Source organism: Octodon degus, unplaced genomic scaffold, assembly GCF_000260255.1.
Source record: "Octodon degus isolate 3935 unplaced genomic scaffold, OctDeg1.0 scaffold00017, whole genome shotgun sequence".
Taxonomy (NCBI): domain Eukaryota; kingdom Metazoa; phylum Chordata; class Mammalia; order Rodentia; family Octodontidae; genus Octodon; species Octodon degus.
The window spans coordinates 8,534,724-8,558,095 of record NW_004524593.1 but is presented as its reverse complement, the minus strand read 5'-3'; the positions used below and the strand labels follow the sequence as shown (position 1 = coordinate 8,558,095).

General features: G+C 37.1%; 1 protein-coding gene across 1 annotated transcript in view; it reads left to right on the top strand.

The window, feature by feature from the left end:
• Positions 1-23,372, top strand: part of Cdc42bpa (CDC42 binding protein kinase alpha) — a 358,545-nt gene that overhangs the window by 69,843 nt on the left and 265,330 nt on the right. The window contains exon 2 of the mRNA XM_023710189.1: positions 14,878-14,969. Within this exon, the coding sequence (XP_023565957.1) occupies positions 14,878-14,969 (92 nt within the window). The remainder of the gene's footprint in view (positions 1-14,877; positions 14,970-23,372) is intronic.

Genomic DNA, 23,372 nt, shown 5'->3' with positions numbered 1-23,372 from the left:
GTTGTTTTTAAGAGATCCTTTCTTACCTTTTCACTAACTGCACCAGCATCTTCAAGATCTGAAACTCTGTTTTCGTTTTCACTTAAGCGGTTTTGCAAGCTTGTGATTGAGGTTTTAATTTCCTCTATATCTCTTTGACTCTTCTTCATGTGATCTATTTCTTTCCTGAATTGCTCATTCAAGGAATTTGTCATTTTTCTAATCTCTTTTTTTTAATCAATGTCTTCTTTAGAAGCAGTTATAAACTCTTTTACTGCAGTGTTTTGTTCAGCTTGGGTTTCCTCCCTATGTTTCTGTATTTGCTTCTTTACTTCAGATGCTATGAGTTCTGAGAATTCTTTATTTCTGAAAAATGTTGTGCTCAGATTTCCTCTATATCTTTCTGCTGTTGCTTATTTACTATTGACACTAGTAATTCATGCATTTGAGCAGAGGTAGTGTCCTCCGCACTTTTTCTGGGTGGACACTGGGTTTCCTCCATATGTTTCTGCATTTGATTCTTTACTGCAGTAGTTATTAATTCAGGGATTTCTTTTTTATTTCCAATCTCAGTTCCTCTATACCTTTCTGCAGCTGTTTCTTTATTTGAGAAACCATTGATTCATTGCTTTCAGCTGTGTGATTCCCAATTTGTTCTGTGTTAGTGTCCTCTGCACTTTTTATGGGTGGGGTTGGGTTCTGTGGTTGCATTTTGTTTCTTCTCATCATTTTGTGTAGCACTGTCTTCTGACGTTTGTTGTAGGTCTTTGTTGTAGTTATAACCTTAGCACGTACTGAAGTTCAGGTGCAGATGTACAAAGTTTGGATTTATCCAGCTGTGCCTGGGTTGGGTCTGGCTGGAGTGCTATTTTCCTTCCTGCTGCTGCCTTTTGAGGATAAATCTGTTGTGCCCTTGTGGGAAGATGTTCTGCTCCTGGATTAGCTGGGTGGTTCTATCCTCTACACTCTCTGCAGGGATTGCAGCTGCAGGGTTACACCCCAGGCATGTATGCCTGGCCTGAGCTGAGTCTGGAGGGGACAAGGTGAAGTAGGGGGGAGAGGCAGCTCTCGTACACACTCACTTGGTCTGGGTAGGACTGGGTTTGGGGGTTCCCGGAACACGGCAGAAATTCCTACTTGGCGGGTGGGGTGGGGAAGTGCTGTGGAGTGGTGAGAGGTGTCCTTAGGTGGTGGAAGAGGGTCTCACCCTTGCTGAGCCTGGGCTGGGAGTAGTAGTTGGTTCAGCCGGCGCGTGGTAGCTGGAAGCTCTCCCACACACTCACTGGACCTGGGCTAGGACTGGTTCTGGGATTTCCAGGAATGCGGCAGAAATTCCTGCTGGGGGGGGGGCGGGGTAGTGGAGGTACTGCGGAGTGGTGAGGGCGTGCCAAGGGGGTGGAAGAGGGTTTAGCCCACGCTGCCCCTGGGCTGGAGAAGTAGTGGGTCCCACCGGCACAGGGTAGCCGGCAGCTCTCCCACACACTCACCGGACCTGGTCTAGGACTGGGTCTGGGGGTTCCCGGAATGCGGCAGAAATTCGTACTCAAGCGGGGTGATGGAGGTGCTGCGGAGTGGTGGGGGGCATCCCACGGTGGTGGAAGACGGTCTCACCTGTGCTGTGCCTGGGCTGGGCCCAGTAGGTCCTACAAGTGCATGGTTGCTGGAAGCTCTCCCACACACTCATCGAGCCTGGGCTACTACTGAGTCTTTTAATCCTATTTGGTATATACAAAGAAATGGATCAACTGGTAGCTGTAAAGCTGTAATGTTAGTTTTTTGAGGAGCCCTCTTACTGATTTCGATAGTGACTCTACTAATTCACATTATCACCAGTAGTGTAGAAGGATTCCTTCCTCCCCACGTTGTTGCTAGCATGTATTGTTTTGTTTTGTTTTATATTCTTCATGATGCCATTTTGACTGGGGTGAGATGGAATCTCGATGTGGTTTTTATTTGCATTTCCCCTTATATATTCTAAATATTAATCCTCTATCATAAGAGCAGTTGGCAAAGATTTTTTTTTTTCCATTTTGTGGACTATGTCCTGCTAGGTTTCTATTGCTATGGAGAAAGTTTTAACTTGATTTAGTCCCATCTGATAATTCTTTCTATTACTTTCTTGTGCTGTTGGAGTCCTGTTTAGAAGCTCTTTGCCAGGGCTGATGACTTTACATGTTTCCTGCATGATTTCTTTTAGCAGTTGCAAAGTTTTAGGTTTATATCTAGGTCTGGTCTATTTTGAACTGACTTTTGTATAGGTGAAGATATAAGAATCTTGTTTCATTCTTCTATGAAGTAGATATCCAGTTTTCTCTGTGCTATTTGCAAAAGAGGCTGTCTTTGCTCTAAAGTGTATTTTTGCTGAGTTCAATCCCTAGTACCGCTAAAAAAAAAATGTATATTTTTGGCTCCTCTGTTCATAGTCAGATAACTGTAGTTGCGTGGGTTTGTTTCTGTGTCTTCTGACCTGTTCCATTGATCTATGTGCTACTACCATGTGGTTGGTTGGTTATTTTTTAGTATGGCTTTGTAGTGCAGCTTCAAATTGGGCATTATGATACCTGCAGTCTTGGCCTTTTGCTTAAGGATGATTTGACTCTTTGAGGGCTTTTGTATTTTCATATGAATTTTAGCATTGATTTTTCTAGTTCTGTGAAGAATGTCATTGATATTTTGATGTGGATTGTATTGAATCTGTAGATTGGTTTTAGTAACACAGCCATTTTAACAATATTTGTTTTGCTGGTTCATGAATATAGAAGGTCTAGTTTTCCATGTCTTCTCCAGTTTTATTCTCTGGGTATTTTAATTTTTTTTGAAATTAATGTCAATGAAATTGATTCTTTATTGCTTAATTTCTCTAAGGATTTTATCATGAAAAGATGTTAAAGTTTGCAGAAGCTTCTTCGATTTCAATTAAAATGATCATGTACTCTTTTATCCTTGATTACATTGTTAATTATGTTTATTGATTTACAGATTTTGAACCGTCATTAAATCCTTGGAATGAAACCAACCTGATCATAGGGGGATCTTTCTAATATTCTGTCTGTGGTTTTTTTTTTTTTTGTTGTTGTTGTTGTTGTTACCATTGTTATGCTCTTGTCCTCTTTTGGTATCAGGATGATGTTGACCTCATTGAATGAATTTAGAAGCATTTCTTTCCTATTTTATGGAATAGTTTGAGAAGTATTAGTGTCAGTTCTTCTTTAAAGGTCTGGGAGCTAGGGAGATAGATTAGTAGCATAAGTGCCTGCCTGGCAAGTGCAAGGTCCTGAGTTTGGTCCCTGGTACCCTTCTCCCACATTTTTTTTTGTTGTTGTTTGTTTCGTGATGTTTGATTACCACATCAATTTCATTGCATGTTATTTGTTTGTTTAGGGTATGCATATATATACATACACATGTATATACACATATATATATATACACACACATATATATATATATATATATTTCTTTTTGGTTCAGTTTTGGTAGGTAATATGTATCTAGAAAATACACCTTATTTTTCTTATTTCTCCAATTTTTTAGAATATAGTTTTTAAAGTAGTCCATACTAATGCTCTGAATTTCAGTGATTTTTGTTGTAACGTCCCCTTTTTCTTCTCTGTACTGACTTGGATTGTTGCATTTGTTTGGTTCTTTTGACTAAGGGTTTATGAATTGTGTCTGTTTCTGCAAAAAACCAATTGTTTTATTGATCCTGTATATTATTTTAGTTTCTTATAAATTTCAGCTCCATTCATTATTATTTCTTTTCTTCTGTTGGTTTTGGTTACTCCTGTTTTTCTAAGACCTTGAGAGCTTACCTTTTGATTTTTCAATATGTTGTTATAAACTTGCAGTTAAAAACTTCCTACTTAGAACTGTCTTTGTTGTATCCCAGAGATTCTGGTGTATTTTCATTTAATTATAGGAATTTTTAAAGCCCTGATTTCTTCAGTGATCCACTGGATTGCATATAGTGATCTAGCTAAGTAGTTATCTTGTTTCAAATTTTAATTTTTAGTAGTTGCAGTTTTTAAAAATGTGTTTTTAGTATCGAGTCTACAGGGTCTCACTACACAGATCATACTCATAGAGATTCTCCTGTTTTCAGTCTCCCAGGTGTTGGGCTTTCAGATGTGTGCCACCCACCATGCCCAGTCTCAATCGCCGTCTCAGCATGCCCCGGGGGCGGGGCCGGCATGGCACGCCAGGGATTGAACCCTGGTCACTGTGTCTGCCTAATGTGGTACTTTGGTCCCCTGAGCTGTCTGTCTGGCTCTTAGTAGTTACATGTTTGCAGTATATAATGATTATCATCATGGGAAGTTAGTATATAATGTATCTTAATTCTTTCTGTGTTACCTTTCACATCCCTACCTCTTCTTCTCAAAAGTTTGCATATTGCTCAACCATACAAATAGTTCAGATAGTGAAGTATATTAGATTTTCATCAAGAAAATAAATTGGGCCGGACACATAGCTCAGTGGTAGTGTGTGCATAAAAATGGAAATATAGGAGGAAGGGGAGAGAGCAGGGGGAACATAGGAAAGAGAAGGGATGGGAAGGGAAGAGAATATAAAAAGACAAAGAGAAAAAAAAATCTAATACTGTTATATGTTGGTACTTGACTGCTTTGAAATTTGTGGAGTTTAGTACTGGACACATTTTGAAAGGTGAATTTTTTCCTGGTACTTGCTGTTTTGTTTGGTACTGAATTTAGAGTGTAAACACCTTTTATATCCATGGCTTTCTGACTCAATACTCATCATACCTCCTGAAATCAATTAATGGTGACTACCAAGGTCAAAACTATATGCTACAATCTGGGTGAAATTTTGGCACCAGGGTCAACCAGAAGTAGATTTCCAAGAAGCATCATTTAGTTCTTGATTGAGTAGTAAATTATAAGAAAGAGATGCCTGACCTCGACCTTGGAATGCTGCCCACACCACTGAAGAGTACATATGTCTGTTTACACCAAATACATGGTGGTGCCTTGTACTACTCATATTTTGAGGGTTTGATGTCTTCATGAACCTGTATTCATAGAAACTTCTTTGCCTTGCTATGATTGGATATACTTAGGACAGGTGAACAGCTTCCTTATATATAACATGGTAATACCTTGAAAGAGAGTTCTTAGGAAGCTGAATGAATATATTATAGTTAGATAATAGGTCACTGCTGCTTCATGTTGCTCATTTGAAGTTCTCCGATATCAAACAGAACTTTACATATGGCTTTTTTGGGGGTGGGATCAAATAATTTCTTTTATCAATTTAAGTTATTAAAGAAGAATTATTAGAACAGGAAGAAAAGTTTTACAGAGTAATTTATGTGAGGATACTTTTGGGAAGAACTTATCTATGTCCAGCATGGATAGCTCTTCTGAGTGAGTACGTAATAGTATATCATTTACATATTGTAACTTGGAAAATGTAACTTGGGAAAATTAAAAACATGCTGAGCTATAAGAAAGCATTTACCCAAAAGGACGAGAACTGTCTGTAAATCTTTGAAGCAGCACAGTCCAAGTCAGTTGAAAGGCCTGGTCATGAGGATTTTTAAAGGCAAAAAGAAACTGGGACTATGTATCTAAAGGAATATAAAAAAAGACATCTTTGAAATCTAGCACTAAAAATCAACGAGCATGTTCTGAGATCAGAGAAAGGAGAAGTTTATGATAGAGATAGTGCCAGGTGGATTGGCACTGTTGCCTCATTTACCAATCTAAGGTCCTGTACCAGCCTCTACTCTGTATTTGATTTTTCAACCTCCCAAGGTTAGAGGGCTGCCTGAACTGATACAGGGTGTAACCATCCTTGTGCCCTTACATTGTCAACTGTAGGCAATAATACTATTTCTTAATTTCAGACCTTAAAGGGTATTGTCTCTGGTAAGGAAATATAGGAGGGTCTTTGAGGTGTATTTGTACTGATGCAACTTTTATTGCTTTTTATTTTACATTTAGTTGCCCATACTTCAGGATTTATTTCTGTCTCCATGAGGTGGAGGCAGTTTACCTGACCTAGGTGTATGTACATTATAGTATTGAAGCAAAATAAAATATCTCTCTGGAAGGGGGACTAGACTTTCAGGCATAATCAAAAAGGAATGAGAGAAGAGAAAGCTTTCCAACTTACAGTTTAAGGGGTGTGAAAAATAGTGATCTATGTTCTCTCTAGTGGCACCTTTTACTGACATATGATGGCTGGAGGAAAGGCCAGGGTTGAAAAGAGCAAGAGAGATGCGCCAGTGTGCAACCATAGGCTGGATTTTGTTCTCCTTTATAGTCATGCATACTTGGGCCGCCTCTACAGGTGACAATCTGGCCAGAGGGAGAACACAGAGAGTTAACTGTGCTCCTTATTCTTTCTAGACCAGTTAGTTGGTAAGATGGGTTTGATCCCTAGGATTTCCATCTCAGGGGGCAGTTGGATTTCCAATGGTCACTTTTGCATTTGAGGCATGGCTTGGAAGGCCTCTTGTCATGATGGGTTTTATCACAATCCTCTTAAGGTGGCCTGGCATTCTGTAGCAGTAGCAGGTGAGATGAGCTGCTGAGCTGTGCATGGAGCTCTGGAAATTAGTCTATTCCTTTTAAGGACTCAACCAAGGCAGCCATGTTCTCTTGGTCTGTTTTTTCAACACCGACTCTTCCTGGTCTCAATTATAAGATACTGAGGAAACAGTTCTCACTAAAGTATCATATAAGCTATGTGGAGCAAGAGTCATCTTTTGTAGCTTTTTTAAATGTCTGAAGCTGACTGGGTAATACATGTATCTAAGAATAATCTGTCCTTTTACCAAATTAGGAGCCAGGGATGTATGTTTTATCAGTGCCTCCTGTAAATGATCTAAGGAGGCAAAAGGGTTCTCACCTTTTTCCTGATTTAAGGGGCTTAGTTTTTATCCTTTTTAAACCTTTAAGAATACATGCCTGAAGATACCTTTTATTCTAACCTCCTGTCTGGTTGGTAGGCCGGTAGCGATCTTTTGTAGGAACTCTTTGGGCTCCAGTAGGAACAGGCTGTTTCCCTGGCTGCCTGTCTTGGCCTTCTAAAATTAACAATATGATATTATCTCCAAATGCTGCTTGTCTCTCATGAGAAGTCAGTGTTTGATTTAACAGCAATATTACATCTTTGTGGTCTAGTTCATAAGTCTGAGTAAATCTCCTAAAGATCTCAGTGTACCTAATAAGATTGCCTGTGCATTTTTCCAGATCTTGTTTGATTTGTTTGAGGTCTTTGAGAGAAAAAAATACATTGATATGGGTAGGCCTAATTCTTCACCCACCTCTTATTAAGGATACTGTCTTTGAGGAGCTTGAACAAAATCAAATAGGAATGAATATAGCCCAGTAGAGTCTTCAATTAAGGTTGGCTTGGAAGCCTTGCTGTGTCTGGAGAGCAAGGGAGGAGAGACTCAGGCTTAGTGATAGTGGGTGAAGCTTTGATTAAGGTTGCCTTAGAAAGCTCATCCTTAGGGTTCACAGGAAAAAGAGGAACTTCAGATTCAGTGATAGCAGATGCATCCATTTATGCCTAAAGGGCCAGAGGTATCTGGTTTTCCTGTGGTTTATATTTATGTTTTGAACATGAGAATTATCTCTTAATGTAAATAAAGTCTGAACATAAGGTCATTCTGACCATTTTATATTCATATAATAGAATTTTATTTATTTTTAAAATGAATTTAGTGCAGGGTCTACAGGGTCTCACTATGTAGATTGGACTCGTAGTGATCCTCCTGTTTTCATCCTCCTAAGAGCTGGGATTACAGGCATGTGCCACCATGCCCAATCTTAATTGCAGTCTCAGCATGCACTGGGGGCAGGGCTGGCATGGCACACCAGTGGTCAAACCCCGGCTATTGTACTCTGCCTGAGCATGCACTTTAGTTTGTGTAGTATGATTTTAGTTGTGAAATAGTATCATAATACTTCCTCTGCATTTCATTTTGTCTTTGGGGGTAGGCAGGCCATGCACAGCTACAGAAAAATATTAAACCACTCTTTATCAATACATGAAGGTCAAAAAAATTTTATTACTTCAGAATACATTTTTAAAAGGGTAGGAGAATTTTATATGGAGTTTGCCAAGACTAGTGAGGGGGAAAATATGTGTTCCTTTTAATCCCTACTTAGGTTCTGTGTACTCCCAAGTCATCCCTCAAGGTGACTTGCTTCAGCACATGTGGCTATCTGGAGAATGACCAGAAGATAGGTTGGGTTGGACCAGTCATCCTTACTAATATACAGAGTCAACAGACTTGAATGACTGCTTTCCAATTCTTTGAAAGAGAATGAGGGAAAGAAAAATCAAAGGGCAAATTGTAAGTGGGTTGAGCATGTCTCAACCTGTAAAAGTGATCACTTCCAGAGATAGATAGAGGCAAGTAAAGGTTCACAAAAATCCTGACCTGGGCCCTAGGGCAAGAATTCCCAAAGACATTTGTGCCATCTACTCAGTCACCTAGGCAATCTTCTTTAGCAACAAACTTAGAAGTTCACAGATTAAAACCTGTACCCATTGTTAATCAACTACAATTTATACATTAGCAAAAGTACTTTCCTCCTTTACACACATAAGTGGTGAGAACTAGGCTTAAGAGGGAAGAGAGACATAAATGATGTTGTGGATTAAACTGAATGTGTTGTGGTCCCTTAAATATTGTGCTTAGGAAATAGCTCTTTTGGTCTCATTCAGAAGTTTTTTTTTTTTTTTTCCCGTGGGGGTCTCAGGTTCAGTTTCCTGTACCTGGAAGTCTCTTGCCCAGAACACTTAAGCAGGAACATTGCTTTCATTTGCGTTCTAGTGCATGTGCAAAATTCCAGGATCTCATCTGACTTACAGACAGGGTAGATGTTCCTCATCCCAGATCCTTTCCTGTCTTCGGCATTAGTAAATGCTTATTTTGGTCTCACTTTAAAAGTTTTTAGTTGTTCAGTACAAGCGAAAGGTTGAGGTAGTTCAGAGTTCCTCCCTCCCTAATATGTAGGAAAAACATTCCTCTAGGAAAGAAAAATACAAAGTGACAGGGAAAGATAAATATGAGATCAGAAAAAGAAAGGCTCTTGCACTTATGGTGAGTTATTGAGTCATAGCCCTCAGCCTGGAAAGGTGGGAGTGGGGAATGTCATGATCTAAGATTGTCTCCTTACCAGTGGAAGATCAGATCTCAAGGGAAATTGAGACAGAACAGGCTCAACATTTTCCTCTAAAGTGTTAAAGGACCAGGCCAGACAGTCCTCGTGAAACCTGTTCTCCACATTTAAGAACTTGTGATGGCCTGTATCTTTTTAACTGGCAGTTGAAGTCCCATGATTTATTAATACGCAGTGTTGTAGTCAGGGCTTATAAGAACTTAATGTAGGACACATAATTTATAGGATTATTTTATGGTAGTCACCCAAAGAGTCATATGGACAAAACAGCATGAGAAATCTGTCCACACGGGAGACCCAAAGAATCCAGCTGAGGACCTGGATCCCAAGGCAATATCCTGCATTAATCCTGCTGAAGACCTAGAGCCCATGACAGTGTCCCCCACATGTCCAAGAGCGCATGACAATGTTTTATGCAAATCTTTGCCAAGGATCTGCACTGGGAAGACTTAGATGTCAGTGGTGGAAGCTACAAAGTCTGCACAAGTGGGCAGAAGGATCTATGCCAGAAAGTGATGCTCAAAGTAAGGACCAGAGTGATGACAAAGTGAACTACAGCCATCTTCAGCGACAACAATGTCCTTAGCTCTTCCAACGATGAAAACAGCCAAATTCCTATCAGGAAAGCCAGCCTAACAAGTTCCTCTAGGAGAACCAACACCACCACTTCTTCCTCTCCAGTTCTCTATTTTGTTGGTAGCAATCCTCAGGTGGGACTTCCACACCCAGCACCATGCTGCTTCAGTTCAGCTAGCTTTTACAAGTTGGCCACCAGTTGTCAGTCTACCACAAACATATATATTTCCGAAATACAAAGTAGGTTTTATAAAAAGACACATTTTACAGAAGTTTATAATTTTTGGTTAGTATCAAGAGTCCACCGGGGAATGCTTTAACGTTACTTTTCCCTAGCACTGTTGTCTAAAATAACAAATCCTACACTGTTGTGTAAGATAACAAATCACAGCAGTTAGAACAAGTCAAACAGGTTAAGCAAGGAGCATCAATAAATTTAGCAACTAGTAAGTCCAAATAGAGCATATATAAAACAGGAATATAAGATCTTATTTGAAAAAGTGAAATGTCCCATCACAGAGACATCGTAATCTTCCTTTTTTCTCAATTTAAATTTATCCTCATTTTAACAAAAAGTGCATTAAATAGAGACAAAACATAAGAATTCAAGACATAAACTATAGATAACAAGGTTAACAATTTCTGATTACCCAAATAAGTCACAATCTAGAATCCATGAAACAACTGCAAATGCATACCTCCTAATTATCTCAGTGGGACCTCCAAATTATGTAGGAGAAATAAACATAACTCACGTCCTGCCAGATATCAGATATGCCAAATTTGTGTTTACCAAAATCAAGGAATGAATTATAAGGAAAAACAGGTTAAGAGGAAAACTTTATTGAGATAGCTCCTAAGAGCTATCCAAAAGAGGCTTCCCAACAAGCCCACTTCTTAAAGGAATTTTTATAGAGCAAAATCATAATTTAGATACAGTGTGAGTCAAAACTGTGATCAGTATGACTATAAGTACAGCTGCTTAGGTAATAGTGATTTAATGGGGAATTAGGTCATGTAGTGTAGGAGACCCCTCCAGGTTCTCCTCTCGGTCCAAGAAATTAATATTTATAAGCCCAAAGATATGTTATTGGAATCCCACCAAGTTATTTCCTATCTACCACTCCCAGTGCAACCCATGGTGAAAGAAAAGACACTAAACATATTTATAATTATTGGGGAGCCAAGGGGCCCTAAGTCCAGCCATGAAGATGGCTTTCTGGAACGAAGACGCTGATCCAGGGAGGCACCTGAGTTTTATTCAGTGGAGGAGTGGCTTGAGGAGGAATGACTGGGAATTGTGGGAAGTAGGTGAGTACTGTGAGCTGAGCTAGGTAGGTGGCCTGCATTTACCTCTGCCATATGCAGAGAAAATAATTTGTATTATGCTATTGAGATAGTATCTAATGTTTGGTGATCTGGTGCTCAGCCAAAATGGAGACAGTCTGTCTTCTTTCAAGAACAGCTGCTCAAGTGGTCCTCCACAATGTAGAAGTAACAATGGAAAGAATAAAGACCTTCTTTAGGAAAGGATGGATCCAGGGGTCTTGGTTACTCACCAAGGTGACTAGTATCTATTTAGACTTTATTAGACCAGATGATACCATTTTTCTTATTCCTGTGAAGTTCTGTAGGGCTTATCTTTCCGTCTTTATCTTGAGGCTTGACCTCTAACAGCTGTGCTTCTGGCCGTAGTTGTAAAGTGTTCTCATCCTCTGCACTGACTTTCCAAGGGCCCAGCCCTCTCTTAATTGCCTGTAATATTTTTACCTAACTTAGCTGTCAATAATAATAATGATGCTTTGTTCTCAGCATATCACATCTGGAAGCACATAATGTTACTTTGTTCATTAGTGTGCTGTACTTGTCATATTATCCATTTCTCTGAGGAATTTTGGTGTTTTTTTAGTGAAGAATGATGATGAGAGACCAATATTTAGGCTGGGGAGATAGCTCAGTGGTTTAAGTGCCTGCCTGGCAAGCATAAGGACCTGGGTTTGATCCTGGTATCACATGCTGTCCCAGGTATGCTGTGTTTGCAACTGAAACTGGGCATGGTGGCACATGCCTATAATCCCAGTGCTGGGGAGGCTGAGACAGGAGGATTACTATGAGTCCAAGCTGTGTAGTGAGACCCTGTACCAAAAAAAAAAAAAAAAAAAAAAATCCAAATTCTAGGTGCCATATGTTCTCATTACTGCTGGAGACCCTTGTGTGCTATAGTGTCAGAGCCATCAGTATGTGTTTTATGGGGTGTGTGTGTGTGTGTGTGTGTGTGTGTATTTCTCAGGCTGATCTTATATTTCTGGGCACAAGTGATCTTCCTGCTTCATCCTTCCTAGTAGCTAGAATGATAGGCTTGTGCTAGTGTATGGGATGCTGAGGCAGGAAAATCACAAGTTTTAGAGATGAGAACTTGAAAATTAAATTTAAAGGGACTGGAATTATAATTCAGTGGTAGAGCACTTACCAAAATTTATAAGGTCCTGGGTTCAAAAGAAGAAGAGAAAAGAGGAGAAGGGGGAGGGAGAGGAACCATCAAGAGGGAAGCATCCAAACAGCAAAAACCAAAGCGAAGCAGTTTCAGCTGTGCATTCAGCAAGAACAATAAAACACCCATTACCACCAAATAGTTTGTCTAAAAATATAAAAAAACCCCTAATGTCTACTTAAGTAATATTCCATGTTAAGAGAATGAAAAACCAAATATCTATAGAGATTATAGTTAATAGTTCTATCAGCTATACATTGCAACACCTGTTATTCACGTTCTTTTCAATGTTTGATGCTTTTAGATTTTTAAATTGTTGACACATTTGATTGGTAAGTAATGAAATAGTCCTGTTATGTTAATGTGCATGTCTCTGATTCGTTATAATGTGAGCAGTGTTGTCTGTTTATTAGCAATTTACTTTCAACTACAGTATAAGTTTTAAAGAGTATTGAGTGTCATTTGTTTATTTGAAGACAAGCATATTTTATTCATCTTCTTACATCCAGCATCTTATAAAATGCTTGGCATTCAGGGGGTATTAAAAGATACTTCAGCTGATTGAGTAAATGATTCATAAATTGTGAAGCCTCTGAAGAAATTCATAATGTAAACAACTAGTTTTGAATGTCTGAAAATAAAATAGTTTTTTCTTGTCAAAGAAATAGAGTTTTTAAAGAAATTTTATTGTAATGGTTTCTAGGGGAAAATCAGACAGGGTTATATTTTTTGTTTCTAATACGTGCTCCCATGAAGTTGTATAGCTGGCCAACTGCTTAATCCACATTACAAATTATTTTATAGTACTCATTTGCATATGCTTTTGGGGCATATGCAGCCATGTAAAAAGATGATATGCAGTAGAGTTTTTTGCTGTTTTGCAGTGGTGTTTCAGAGGATTGAAATATCTATATTTCTGATCTTACAGATTAGGTAAGATGTTACTGAGAGGAAGGTGTATCTACAGTTAAGTTTTAAGAATTGAACTGGATTATAAGTAACTATAATTTAGGGTCAGGAAGTAGTTTTTTTGATATGCTGGTATAGAATCTGAGGAATGGAGGGACACAAAACTAAAACAGCCTTTTATTAAACCACTAGCCACATTCTTAAGATATTTTGAGTTCAGCTGGTTTACTCTTGTAATGCTTTGGTCATTTTATTCAGAATGCTCAGTTTCTGTCTACTTCATATGTCTTTTTTTTTTTTTTTTTTCCTTATGATGTGAGATCTGAGATCTTTCTTACTCTTACTGAAACTTGATGTCTTCGATCTTCCTTTTTTTTTTTTTAAGTGTATGAATTTTAGATAGAGATTCAATTTCTTTCCTTGCAGTCTAAAACACAAATCCAGAAATCTCTAGTAGACTGGACTAAAGAATGTGGAATACTTGTTTTCTAAGTTAGTTAATTTTCTAAGTTAGTTTCTAAATATCTTCAGACCAAAACAAATTTAAGGCGTCTAGTATATTTCACAGCCCTTAATGCTCAGGTGTATGCCCCACTTTAGCTTCATGGAAGGAAGAAAAAGAATCTTTGCTCACATGTAATAACCTTTGAATTATATCAGCTCCTTTTTGTTCCTAATATAGAAGGACATGAGCATACAGAGAGGAAAGGAGACAGTTTCAAACTTTTCTTACAGGCAGTGTTGATTTATTCGTTACAATATCAGTTTTTAAATGTTTCTTGCATAACATTTAAAGCCTTTTCCATCTCTAATTTTTTTCTTGAAATTTTGTGACAATGGAGTGTCATGATATTGTAGCTGTACATATTTTAGTGAGTACTTCCTAAGAATAAAAAGTGTTAGGTGTCTTCACAGTACAGTTATCATTTTAATATTGAACTTTAGCCAATGTCATAATAATATCCTTCATAAAAATTTCACACCAACTTCACTTCTTTGCTTCTTTCCATTTGCTTATGTTACTACCTGTGCCTAGAATGTCTATAGTGTCAAACCCAGACAGCAGAGCAAAATTGTATTTTGTCCTCAAGGTAGTATTCATCTGTTAATCATTCCCAGGAGTTAGTTTCTCTTTGGTCCAGAAACACTTTATATTACCTTTGTTAGAAATCTTACCATATTGTTATGTGTGGGTGCTCAGATAAACAGGTCTGTCTTTAAGACAGAACTTCTAGAAGGAAGGTACCATGTTGTAAACATTTTTTTAACTCATTATCATGCTTTGTATAGTACAGACTCTTGCGTAAACCTGTTAAAAAATAAATAAATTTAATGAATGAGCATGAAAGAAATATTAATTTACCTGGCAGAAACTGCTGAAAGTCTCTGGTGCCATGAAACCTGCTTTTAAACTTTTTGACATTTGTGGTCTAGATTGATAGTTAAAATACATAGAATGTTTATTATGAGAGTAAACCTGATCATTTCTACATACAGTACATGCTTCTTTGTATTATTTCCTATTTTACTTGCTGTTTGAAAATATATTTCTCTCCAAAAATGTAATCCATTTATAAGAAATATATTATTTTAGAGAAATTAAGTCAGTTTATTCTTGTACAGTTTGATGAGATTCTAAAGTACTTTGGCTTAGTTCTTAATAAATCCAATTAGCATTTAGAATAATGTTCCTTATTGGCTGTAATTTAATCAGTATCACATTTCCTTAAGAAAGTAATTGATGTTGCTCTTTTGTTTCAGCTAAACCATTCACTTCTAAAGTGAAACAAATGCGACTACATAGAGAAGACTTTGAAATATTAAAGGTGATTGGTCGAGGTGCATTTGGGGAGGTAAGAGATTAAGACTTTATAGAATGGTTGCTATTTTGCACGGTGTTTAACATAACATAATTGTGAGAGAATTTAACCAGAATATTCACTTGTGGTTTTGATTGATATGATTGATTGGAAATTATCCTAAAGTGTTTTTTTATCCTAAAGTTTTGAATGAAGTATGCTCTGTATGAAATTATTTTCTAAGATGTTTCATGTTTTCATGTGTACCTGATATGCCAATATAAATATGAATAATTTTCAGGACTTTCTTTTGTTCCTTTGGTCTATATGCCATATTATCTTAAATTACTGTAGTTGATAAGGAATTTTGATGTCTTATAGTATATAAACTGACTCTTCTCCGTGCCTGGCCTTTTCCACCACATTTGAGAATCAGTTTTCAGGTTTTTTTTTTCAAGACTGGGGATTGAACTCAGGCCCTAGCACTTGCCAGTCAAGCTCTTATTCTACTGAGCCATCTCCCTGGCCCTAGTTTTCAGTTTCTAAACACACACATGCACACACACACACACACTCTCACACTCTCTGTTGAAATGTGGATTAAAATTGTATTGAAATTAAACATCAGTTGCAGGGTCGGCCAAATAGCTCAGCGGATTAAAGCGCCTGCAAGCAGCCTCAGGGGCGTGGGGTTCAATCCCTGGGCCTGCCGTGCCAGTCTCACTCCTGGGGCTTGCTGAGACTGAGCATGGTGGTGCCCACCTGTAGTCCCAGCTCTTGAGAGGCTATACACAGGTGGATCACTATGAGTCCAATCTAGTAGTGAGACCCTGAACACCCGGCAGACCCTTCCCTAAAATACAAAAAAAAAAAAAAAAAAAAAATTCAATCTGCAGATCATTGAAATCTTAAATCAGCTAATCCATGAACATGGTGTATTCTTCCACTTTTAATGTTTCTTTTAGAGTTTTATAGTTTTCACTCAATATGAGGATTTTCATATCTTTCAGAAGATTTGTTTCTAGATAGGTGATATTCTTGATATTAGTATAATTAGAATGGTTTATTAAATTTTATTTTCTAATTATTGAAAGCATAATTGCAACTAATTGAATTTTATTTATTGACTTCATACCTATTGGTCAGGTTAGTTTTAAAGTCATGAAACGTATTGTATTTTCATAAATGCTTTATCTGCATCTTTTAAGACAGTTGGCCAATGTGTTGAATTATAGTGGTTTGTTTTCAAATGTTTAACTTTGCATTCCTAAAATAACCTCATGTGATTATGATGTATTGTCCCTTTTATGTATCACTGGGTTTGGTATGCTGTTTATTTTCTTTTTTTGGCTGGCTCAGCCAACCCTGACAGGGACCCAAAGGTCCCCTGCATCTGCCTAAGCTTGCCTAAGCAGGTGCTTTAGACCGCTGAGCTATCTTGCTGGCCCTATCTTTTTTTTTTTTTTTAAGGATCTTCATATCTATTTCTTGAGAGAAATTGGCCTTTAATGTTCCTACAAAAGTAGGATCAGGTTTTGGTATCTTAGTTATACTGGTCTCATAAGAAGAGGGGAGTTTCTTTTTTTACTATTTTAGAAATTTGTGAAGATGGTTAATGATTCCATACATGCTGGTAAGATTTCATTGGTGAAGTTTTCTTGAGCTAGAGGGTTCTAGTGAGAAAGTTAAGTAATATATTTTTTAAGGGAAATAAGGTTAGTTTGATATTCTATATCTGTATTAGTTTTTTAGGTTTGTCCATATCATCTGATTTTTAAGACTTACTGCTATATTTATCATTTATTGATTCAAGTGACCATTTACTAATGTCGCAATTTTTGATGTGTCTTGCTAGAGATTTTTCAGTTTTATTTTAACGTATTTGGTACAGGATCTTACTACATATTTCAAACTTATGATTCTCCTGTTTTCAGCCTTCCCAGTGCTGGGATTACAGGTGTGCACCACCACGCCCAGTCTCAGTGGCCAGCTCAGTGCTTCCCAGGGGCAGGGCCCATGACCCCTGGGTCCCGCGCGGCATGTGATGCCAGGGTCAAACCCTGGTCTCGTTTCTTGCCTAAGCAGGTGCTTAGTCTGCTGAGCTGTCTCACTGGCTCTATTTTTATTTCACTGAATTTGCTTTCAGCCTTTTGGGTTTTGCTATTACAGATTATTTTTCTGTTCCATTAATTTCTGCTTTCAAATATTTTCTTTTCTCTTGGGTTTTAATTTGGTATTCTTTTAAAATTTATTCAAATAAATAATTAAAGCATTGATTTCTAGCCTTTCTTTTAAGAAATCCATTAAAAGCCAGACATAGTGCAACAGGTCTGCAATCCCAGTAATCTGGGAGGCTGAGGCAGCAGGATTGCCAGTTCTAGCCCAGTTTGGGAAATTTGCAAGATCTTGCATCAAAATGCAGGTGGACGGGATGGGACCGGATGGGGTGGGGGGGGGATATTGGGGGGGACTGGGGACCTCCATTGAAAGGCCTGGGTTCAGTCCTCAGTTCTGAAAAAAAAATTTAAAACTCTTATTAAGTTTTATGTTTCCTTTAAGGAGCTTTGGATATAGCTGACATATTTTGATACAACATATTTTCATTACTGTTTTGTTCCATATGTTGTGTGATTTCTAATCTGGCTTTATATTTTCAGTGTGGATTGTTTTGGGTCTATGAGTTTAGAAGTTTCTCATATCCTCTGGTGTGAGAGTATCTTCGGCAATTTAATTTAATTTGAAATAGGCTCTTGCTAGGTTGTCTGAGCTGCCCTCAAACTTGGAATTTTTCTGCTTCATCCCATAGTAGGTGAGATTGTAAACATTTGGAGGACTTCCTAGTTCTGTCTATTCCTAGACTTATATCAAAGTGGTCAGAGGATATACACTGGGTGATTGTAGTCCTTTGAAATTTGCTGTGCGTTATAAATATCATTTAAGCCATGTTCATTAATCTTATTTTTCTTTATGTTTTCTTGACTTGTCATTTTTTTAGAAAGGGTTTCTTTTTCTTTCAGTTTTGCTGATAAAAAAATGTAGAGTTTATGTATTATATCTTCCTGGTAATTAACTTTTCTTATTATGGGATGCACTGTATATAATACTTTGTTATAAGTTTTCCTTAATTTGACATTAGTAGAACTATTCTCACTTTTTATCAATATTTGCACTAAATCTCTCTCATTGCTTTAGTTTAAGCTTTTGATAAACGTATGGTATGTCTACTATTAAGTACAATATAGTTAGGTTTTGATTTTCAGTCCATTTTGAAAATCTGATTATCTTTTATTTTTTTAGTTTTATTTATTTTTTTAATTTATGTTTGGGGCTGGCGTGACATGTGGTACCGGCCATCAAACCCAGGTCCTTTGCACTTGCCAAACAAGCACTTAGACCTCTGAACTGTCTCCCCATCCCAGATTATCTTTTAATTGGCATATAATTACTAGCCAATTAGCCAGTTGACATTTATCTTCCCTGTTCTGTATTATTTTCTCTCATCTCTTTTTCTTGCAGTAATAGAATATTTTAACACCCATACCTCCTACAGATTTCTTAGTTTTACTTTGTTTTTATTTTGGTCCCTAGAGATTGCTACATGCATTCTTGGTAAATTTGTCTGTTGCCAGTTCCCATTTATGCATTTTCTATATTTTGTTAAGTTCGTTATTATTATGTTTTTAATTCAGCCTATGTTTGAAGTCCCCAGAGATACGATCATACTATACCTGTTCATTTCGATTTATCTATGTATTTCCTCTTGCTCATCATATTCACATGCTCTTCTACACTCACATGCTTTGCTTTGGGATCATTTTCCTTTTTACTTAAAAGCTATCTTTAGGGCTGGTGATGTACCTCAGTGGTAGAGTGCTAACCTAGTGGTCACAAGGCCCCTGAGGTCCATACCCAGCAGGGCATTTGTATGTTAAAAACTGATGGTTTGCAATCTCTAAATGTACATTCTGGAAGGTGTTAATCACTAGACAGACCGGATAGGATTAGAGGGCTGGGAATTTCCATCTCATCTGTCAAGCTCAGTGGAAGGGAGAGGGTCTGAGGATTAGGTAGGTCATCATTGGCCAGTGATCAATCGGTCATGCCTACCTAATGCAATTTCCTTGAAAGCCCAAAAGGGAGAACTTCCATCCAGATAGTTGTGCACAAGGAAGGGCTTGGAGGATTGTGTCTACAGGGAGGGAGGAGATGCTCCATCCTCTTTGGTAGTTTTCTCTTTATCCATATGGATGTCCTGTTGTTTCAGCATCCTTTGTCAAAAAGGCTATTTTCTCTTTATTGAATTATGTTAGCTAGCACTTTGGCAGAAAAATAACAGTTGCTGTTTGTAGTGTAGATCTCCTTGGTGTGCTGTCTGTTATAGTTCTCTTATCTCTTGGTCTATCTTTAGCTCAATACCACATTGTCTTGATTTCTGTAGTTTTATGCTATAACATTAAAATTATGTAATGAATGAAGTTTGTGTCCTCCCACAGTTTTTAAAAAGATTTATTCAGTAGCTTTTGCTTTTTAGAATTAGGGTGTTAATTCTCACAAGAGTCTGTTAATATTTTACTATGATTGAGTTTGCATTGAACTTAAAAATTTTGGGAATGCTGACATTTTAACAATGTTGAGTCTAATATATATCCATGAACAAGATATTTCTCTTTGTTTTTTAAGGTGTCATTTAATTTTACTCAAGAATGTTTTTTAGTTTCAGTATATAAGTTTTGTTCATAATTTGTTAAATTTATTTCTAAGTGTGTAAGTTTTTGACATGGTAAATGACATTAAACATTTTTGGTATTCAAAGTTTATTGCCAATATGTAGCTACAATTGATTTTTGTATCTGAATTTATCTCCTGAGGTCCTTCTAATATAGGTCATTATTTTTAATTGTTTTCAAATAGTTTTGGTTGCTGCACACTTTTTGTGTAAACATTTATATTATATGAGAAAAAATAGCATCACTTTCCTGACTATACCTTTCATTTTTATTTTTTTTTGGTTTAGCTCATTCTTTAATATAATGTTAAATAAGTGTTAAAAGGATGGATGCGCTCATCTTCTGAACTTCGAGAGATTCACAATTTCACTATTAAGCATGACACTTAAAAAAAAAAGCATGACACTAGTTACACATATTTTGGTACATGCCTTTTTCTGACTGAAGAAATTGTGTTCTATTATTGAAAATTTTAATCATATATTAATGCTAAATTTTTCATGGTTTTTCTGCATCTACTAAATAATTATATATAGATTTTCTCCCTTATTCATTTAATATGATGGATTACTTTGGTTTTTAAAGAAGATTTTATATTTTTGAACAGTTTTAGGCTTACAGCAAAATTGAATGGAAGGTGTAGATTTCCTATATACCTGTATTGCCACATATTCCCTACCTCCCTGACACCCTCTTCAATAACCTGTGCCAGAGTGATATATTTCTTATCACTTATAAAACTATATTGACATTCCATTATTACCCAAAACTGGTAGTTTACTTAGGGGTTACCTTTGATTCTGTGAATTTTGACAAATATAGAAAAATAGGCATCTGCTGTTGTAGTATGATATCTTATATTGCACTGACCTAAAAATCCTCCGTGCTTCCCCTTTTTATTCCTTTCTCCCTGTCACCTATAACCACCACTGATCTTTTTTCTGTCTTTGTAGTTTTCCCTTTTTCAGGATGTCTAATTTTTATAATCATAAGGTATAGCCCCTTTAAGATTGGCTTCTTTCAGTTAGTCATATATATTTAAGATTTCCCCGTGTTTTTTCTGTGATGGTTTCTTTTTAGAGAATAATACATTGTTTATTGGATTTTCCGATTTTGACAATTATGAATAAGGCAGCATCCATGCGCAGGATTCTGTGTAGATATGTTTTCAGTTTATTTGAATAAATACAAGGAGCATGATTGCTAGATTGAATATTAAAGCTTTATAAGAAAATGCCAGGGGGCTGGGGAGATAACTCAATAGAATCCTGAGTTCAATCCCCACTTCTGCCAGAAAAAAAGAAAATGCCAAAGTGGCTGTATCATATTGTTTCTGTCAGCAACAATTGAGAATTCCATAGCTCCACATTTGGCCTGCATTTAATCTTGTCAGTGTTTTGGATTTTGGCGATTCAAATAGGTATATAGACATACCTTTTATTTTAATTTGTAGTTCCCTAATTGTGGTGTAGAGAATTGTTTCAGATACTTATTTGCTATCTGTATATCTTTGGTGAGAAGTCTGTCCAAATTTTTTCCCCCATTTTAAAACCAGGTTTCTGGTTTTCCTGTTTTTAGTTTCTTAGTAGTTCTTTATACATCTTATAAAATAGTCCTTTCTCATTTTCTTAAGAATGTCCTCCGGGCTGGCGAGATAGCTCAGTGGTCTAAAGCACCTGCTTAGGCAAGCTTAGGCAAGCATACAGGGACCTCGGTTCGATCCCCAGCACCACATGCCATGCCAGCCCCGCCCCCAGGGTGGGCTGAGCTGACCATAAAAAAAAAAAAAAAAAAAATAAATAAAGGAAACATTAAAAAAAAAAAAAAAGAATGTCCTTCACAGGGTTGAAGTTTGAAATTTGCCTTTTATTAATTTTTTTGAGGTTTTTAATTTGGATGAGGTCCAGGTTATTAATTACTTCATGCTTTGTGCTTTTGGTTGTGCTGTTTTGATTTTTCAAATATTAAATCAATTTCTGGGACAAAACTCCATTTGATTGTAATTAACCATCCTTCCAAGCTTTTGTTCCCTTCAATTTGTTAATATTACTGCTAATCAGTTTTACATTATTGATGGGAATGTTGACCTATAATTTTGTTTATATCATGTTTGTCAAGTTGTTATATTAGAGCTGTGATGTACTTAAGTAATGAATTAGGGAGTGTTTGCTCTTTTCTTCTCACATGTTTGATGGAATTTAGCAGTGAAACTATTTGGACTTGAGTATTTCTTTATGGAGAATTTAATCCTCATAAGTTGATCTTTTGATGGTTATAGAGCTAGTCAAATTTTGTTTTTCATGGAACTTGTTACATTTAATTTGAATTTATAAATCATAAAGCTGTTCATAATATGCTTTAAATTTTTTTTTTTTAATGTATTTGGTACAGGGTCTCACTACGCAGCTCGCACTCTTAGTGATCCTCCTGTTTTCAGCTTCCTCAGCACTAGGATTACAGGCCTGGACGAGGTGGCTGGCTCAGTGTGACCGGGGGCAGGGCTGGCGCTTCCTGTGGAGCCCAGAATTGAACCCCAGTCCCTGCACTTGATTATGCAGGCACTTAGTCTGCTGAGTTATCTCGCTGGTCCTCATGTCTTTTTATTCTTTTGATATCTAGACTTTGAAGAGGTGTTGTTGCTGTTGTTTATAATGTGTTTCTTATTTCCCTTATTAGAAATCACGTTGGAAGTTCTTCAGTATTATCAAACAAAACTACTTTTGGTTTATGTATTTTTGTCTCTTTAAGTTTTTTCAATTTTTGTTTTTATGTTTAATTTCTGTTTGTATGTTTCTTCTTCCTTTCTTTGAATTTAATTTGCTCATTTGTTTTTTTGCTGTTGAAGGTAGGAACTTAGATCTTTGATTCATTTCTATTTAATTGGAAGCATGAACAGTCAGTTTCTCTTTGAGCAGTGTTTAGAATATCCCAAAGATTTTGCTATGTGGTATTTTATTTTATCATTGAATAACAAAACTGTTTAATTTCCACAAGTGGAATGACAAATGCTTGTAATCTAGCTATTCGAGAGGCTGTGAGGCAGGAGGATTACAAGTTTGAGGTCATTGTGAGCATTAAGTCCAGCCTTTCCTTGTCTCAAAATAAAATTTAGAAAGCTGGAGTTATAGCTCAGCGATAGAGCTCTTGCCTAGCATGCAGAAGGTCCTGAGTTTGATGTCCAGTACTGCAAAACAAACAAAAACTTTAATTTTCTAATTCTGAGTTATTAGGTTCGTAATTTACTTTTTTTTATTTAAAGTTTGGGCTATTTGTATTTTTGATCTCTTTTCATGGTCAGATAACATACTAATTTTTCAATAATTTCCAAATTTGTTTTATAGTCAGCCCCATTCTTGAGAGAACTGACAAACTCTATGAGGCCAGCATTATTAATCCCTCCAAGGGTGGTGCCCCTAATCACCTAACTACTGCTCACTAGGCCCTATGTTTTAAAGGCTTCCCCACAATTTAAGGTCACTGTACTGGGAATTGCCCTTGATGAATACACTGAAACCATGTTCACACCATGCCATGGGGTGTTAGAATAGGGTTTTCGTTCAAGTGGAAATCATAGAGATCACCAAATCAGAGGCCTTTCTTAGTCCAGAAATTTCAGGTTCCAGAGGGAAAGCCCTCATACAACTGTCTCCATGCTATACAGTAGGTAAACAGGCTTTCAACAGACATCTCTGTTAGTATTCCCATTGATAAGTGCAAATCTATTCAGTTA